Source organism: Etheostoma spectabile, chromosome 3, assembly GCF_008692095.1.
Source record: "Etheostoma spectabile isolate EspeVRDwgs_2016 chromosome 3, UIUC_Espe_1.0, whole genome shotgun sequence".
Lineage (NCBI taxonomy): Eukaryota > Metazoa > Chordata > Actinopteri > Perciformes > Percidae > Etheostoma > Etheostoma spectabile.
Genome location: NC_045735.1, coordinates 28310363 through 28315510, shown reverse-complemented (window position 1 = coordinate 28315510; position 5148 = coordinate 28310363). Strand labels below are relative to the sequence as shown.

The 5148-nt window shown below is 40.4% G+C and overlaps 1 protein-coding gene across 4 annotated transcripts in view; it reads right to left on the bottom strand.

Annotated features, from left to right (window-relative positions):
- The window catches only part of stx1a (syntaxin 1A (brain)), a 70417-nt gene that overhangs the window by 13168 nt on the left and 52101 nt on the right, over positions 1-5148 (bottom strand). For all 4 annotated transcript variants that reach the window (XM_032504567.1, XM_032504568.1, XM_032504563.1 and 1 more), the window contains exons 5-6: positions 3885-3958; positions 3410-3518 (exon numbers count right to left, since the gene is read on the bottom strand). In XM_032504567.1, coding sequence (XP_032360458.1) covers positions 3410-3518; positions 3885-3958 — 183 coding nt within the window. The remainder of the gene's footprint in view (positions 1-3409; positions 3519-3884; positions 3959-5148) is intronic.

Sequence of the window (5148 nt, the reverse complement as noted above, 5' to 3'; positions counted from 1 at the left end):
GGGGGGGGGGCATGATAAAAGTTGGATGTACTCCTGGTTTTATGTGATGCTGTAACTGATGCTGTCACATACATAGTGTTATGCACTTATTATGTTTTATGTTCAAGTCTGTGTTCTGTGTTTTACCTGTCCGCCAGATAAATTCCACTCTGGGACAATACAGATGAAGTTGATGCTGAAGTGCATAAACAGCCAACAGCTTGGAGCTGAGGATTATTATTTTTACCACCCACGTTAAAGACTCCTTTTTCCACTAATAAAACATGTAAAAAATAGTGAATAAGTAACATGAAGGCTGAAGATGATTCAGAACGTGGTTTTCTAAATCAAACTGCAGCCGGCACGCAGCTAGCTAGGGGGTGCTATAGCCTCGTCACAAATCTGCGTAGTCCCAGACAAGAATTTTAGTATTTCTTTGGTTTTAAATAATAATAAAAAAATGTAAAAGTCAATTACCAGCTCATTGGAACCCAATACAATACCTGGCTGTGTGCTAGTGCCACCTGTATACCCTATGACGTGTGTGTGTGTGTGTGGGCTGAATGTTATTCATTTCTTTTCTGACATTGTGATAGCCTTTTCATCTGAAACATTATTACCAGTGCACAGTTGTCTTATTATGCATATGGTATAAATTAACTTCTTGTTGTTGTCATCACACCTTGGATGTATTGTGTTGGTATAATTGTGGCTACATGGGCGCTGTCCGGTGCTGAAGTCTTTCACCTTTGAACATTAAAGATGTTTTTGTCATAGCATTGTGGTACTCTGTATAAGGCTTATAGATTGTTTGTTGACAATTCTTTGGCTAAATGAAATAAAAAATTACATTTATGTTGTTGTATGTTGTTGTTGTAATGTTTTCTTAGCACCCCACACATTCCCCCTGGGGCCCGGCCATGCAGTAGACCCAATGTTGATCGGTGTCAATGCATTTATGGTTACTTTACCTGTTCCAATGTTTGTTAAGTGTTTATGATACTAGCAGGATGTTGTGCTGATGAAGCTTTCTCCTACCAGAATTCACAAAGAAATGGCTTCAAAAACAGAAATGAGACTGAAGGCCTGCTTCAGCAATCATTGGACTTCTCCCCACATGAATTTTACCTGATTTGTTCTTAAAATTTTGAATGCATGTCTATAATTCTGACATGAACTAGTCTTAGAGGAGTGCACAGTAAATAATACATATATAGCAGTACTGATACATCTTTACTTCACATACTTACAGTACGTTTCATTAGACTACGTAGACATAGTAATGCTCTTGTTAAAATGTATGATAATGATATCTGTGCAGGTGAAGAGCTATTTTGAGAATTTGGGGTGCAGATAGACTATTTTTAGCCTAATTGCACATTGCCCCTTACATCTAACTAATAATTGGGGCATGATGAAGATAAATGATGATGATGGATAAAAAGATATGCATGGAAATATATGAAATATGACTTTTTTTTGTCTCATGCTTACTGTTTTGACAAAGAGCTAAAAAAAATTGCGAAGAAATCTTGAACAGCGGTTTTGGAGAGAAACCACCAAAGCCGACCAGAAGTTTCACCCAATTTACAGTGACCCTTGTTTGAAAGGTACAGTGCCTTGCGAAAGTATTCGGCCCCCTTGAACTTTTCAACCTTTTGACACATTTCATGGTTTCAAACATAAAGATATAAAAATTTTATTTTTGTGAAGAATCCCCAACAAGTGGGACACAATTGTAAGTGGAACGAAATCTATTGGATATTTTAAACTTTTTTAGCAAATAAAAAACTGAAAAGTGGTGCGTGCAAATTATTGGACCCCTTTACTTTCAGTGCAGCAACACTCACTCCAGAAGTTCAGCGAGGATCTCTGATGATCCAATGTTGTCCTAAATGACTGATGGTGATAATAGAATCCACCTGTGTGTGATCAGTCTCTGTATAAATGCACCTGCTCTGTGATAGTCTCAGGTTCTGTTGAAAGCGCAGAGAGCATCATGAAGACCAAGAACACACCAGCGGTCCGTAATCTCGTTGTGGAATTTTAAAGCCGGATTTGGATACAAAAGATTCCCAAGCTTAAACATCCCAAGGAGCACTGTGAAGCGATCATTTTGAAATGGAAGGAGTATCAGACCACTGCAAATCTGCCAAGACCTGGCCGCCCCTGTAAACTTTCAGCTCAGACAAGGAGAAGACTGATCAGAGATCACGCCAGAGGCCCATGAACCTCTGGATGAACTGCAGAGAACTCCAGCTGAGGTGGGAGAGTCTGTCCATAGAACAACAATCAGTTGTCCGCTGCACAAATCTGGCCTTCATGGAAGAGTGGCAAGAATAAAAGCCATTTCTCAAAGATATCCATAAAAAGTCTTGTCTAAAGTTTGCCACAAGCCACCTGGGAGACACACCAAACATGTGGAAGAAGGTGCTCTGGTCAGATGAAACCAAAATCGAACTTTTTGGCCACAATGCAAAACGATGTTTGGCGTAAAAGCAACACAGCTCATCACCCTCAACACACCATCCCCACTGTCAAACATGGTGGTGGCAGCATCATGGTTTGGGCCTGCTTTTCTTCAGCAGGGACAGGGAAGATGGTTCAAATTGAGGGGAAGATGGATGCAGCCAAATACAGGACCATTCTGGATGAAAACCTGTTGGAGTCTGCAAAAGACCTGAAACTGGGACGGAGATTTATCTTCCAACAAGACAATGATCCCAAACATACAGCAAAATCTACAAAGGAATGGTTCCCAAATAAACGTATCCAGGTGTTAGAATGGCCAAGTCAAAGTCCAGACCTGAATCCAATCGAGAATCTGTGGAAAGAACTGAAAACTGCTGTTCACAAACGCTCTCCATCCAACCTCACTGAGCTCCAGCTGTTTTGCAAGGAAGAATGGGCAAGAATTTCAGTCTCTCGATGTGCAAAACTGATAGACATACCCCAAGCGACTTGCAGCTGTAATCGCAGCAAAAGGTGGCTCTACAAAGTATTAACGCAAGGGGGCCGAATAATTTTGCACGCACCACTGTTCAGTTTTTTATTTGCTAAAAAAGTTTAAAATATCCAATAGATTTCGTTCCACTTCACAATTGTGTCCCACTTGTTGGTGATTCTTCATAAAAAATAAAAAATTTATATCTTTATGTTTGAAGCCTGAAATGTGTCAAAAGGTTGAAAAGTTCAAGGGGGCCGAATACTTTCGCAAGGCACTGTATGTTGTCAAATCATTGCACATAAATAACACCTTGTTTTTGGTATAAGTTCATGAATCTGTTTAACATTTTAAAAAAAACTGCACATTAACCAAATACTATGATTGGGAAGAGATGCAGATGTGTTTCTGTAATTCATACAGTGTTAATATGTGTGCAGTCATTAGGAAGGGTGGTGGAGGGTTTAGTCTCCCAGGTTTACTCACTGATCTCCAGCTGTCTCTGAATGCGTCCCTTGCAGCGCTCCCTGTAGTCTGACTGGGTGGTGTTGTATTCTGACATCACCTCAACGAACTTACGGGACAGTGTGGAGTGCTGGAGACACAGCAAGGAACAAAAACAGCAGTAGACACCGTGTTAATAAGTCATTTTAATTTAAACAGGTGGTCAGCCAGTGTTGCTATGTCCTCATTTCATAATACATATTCATTCTGAGTTAGTTGAGCATGTATTGTGGTCACACTGAAAATGTGACACAGTTAAGGAAACTCAAAGCAGTCAGTAAGCATACTAAAAATGCTGGATTTCTGAATGTGTTGATTGGCCCACAATGCTCTGGACAGAGGAAATAGAGGTGCTGCAGGTAGTAATGAGACACATCTGAGGAGATTTTGGCAAACAAAAAATAACATTTTTATAAAACATTTTACTTTTTCTTAATAAAGTTCAATTGAACTGTACCTGTGTCTTGCGTATCCTCAGGTCAGCTGATGCCTTGTTCTGGCTTTCTTCTTGTTCAATGGTTTGCTGAATACCTAAAATTTAAACACAAACGTGCATGTAATTACAGAGTGAGTGCTCCTCTTGAAAATTAACACCAAGACAAAGAAAATACTACCGACTGCAGTGCTGTTGACAGCTTCTAAACATGCATTACACCACACAAGAAAAAAGTGTTACATACTGTAACACACTGATGATGTTAGTGTTCTCAGAGCCAAGTGTTAATCTGGGGGTGGCACACTTGTGCCAGAGGAAAGGTTCATAAATCAAAAAGAATTGTATTGATTAGAGCAGAATGTGCTCGGAAAACCTCATGGCCATCTGCCAAATAGAGTATAAAACACTCACGCTGACATTTTGACCTGATGGTGGTGTCAGATGAAGAGAAACACCATTATTCAATTTCAGGAGATCATTATAACCCACATTTGTTTTTGAGTCACCTCAGTGTTTCCCCACACATAGACTAATTTGTGGCGGTGCGCCACACAATCAACACCGGCTGCCACACATTGCGTTTCAGTATTATTTTATTTGTTTTAATGCTATTTAAAACACACATTCATTCAGCTGCATTTATTTTCCCTACTCTCCTCCGTCTCTATGTCATTCTACACACACACATAAACAGACCCTCCCCTTCATACACACAACAGCTGTCTCCATGAAAACAGTGTTGCCAACTTAGCAACTTCGTTGCTAGATTTAGACACTTTTCAGACCCCCTGAGCGACTTTTTTTAGTATCCAGTATTGTCCAGCAAGCACGCAAGATATGTTTCTCCTGTGGCCACCAAAACAGTCACCTCCTTCTGAATCTGTTTTGTGAGGAGCAAAGGAGCAGGCCCTCCCCTCCCCTCTCTCCTCATGTGCGCCAGCACTGCACACAGTGTGCAGGTAAGTAGAGAGGGGAGAAGGGCCGGTGTAGGTAGGAGATACAGCGGGAAGCGATGGGAGAAAGACGCAGCTGAGCTGGCCTGGCCCTGGGCAAGCCAGCCTTCTTTGAGAATTCTTTGATATTTTTCCCTCCCTTTGTAGAATTTCTTTTTTTTACTTCAAAGACAGGCTACCCAAGTAATAATTATGAGGTGAAATAAATTCCTGTATTGAATTTGTGATTATTTGGCTAAAGCCTGTTTCTTTCTGTCTACTTTGTTGACACAACCACTAAGCTTTATGCAAATGATTGCGTAATGATGGCACACATATGCAAATGAGCATAT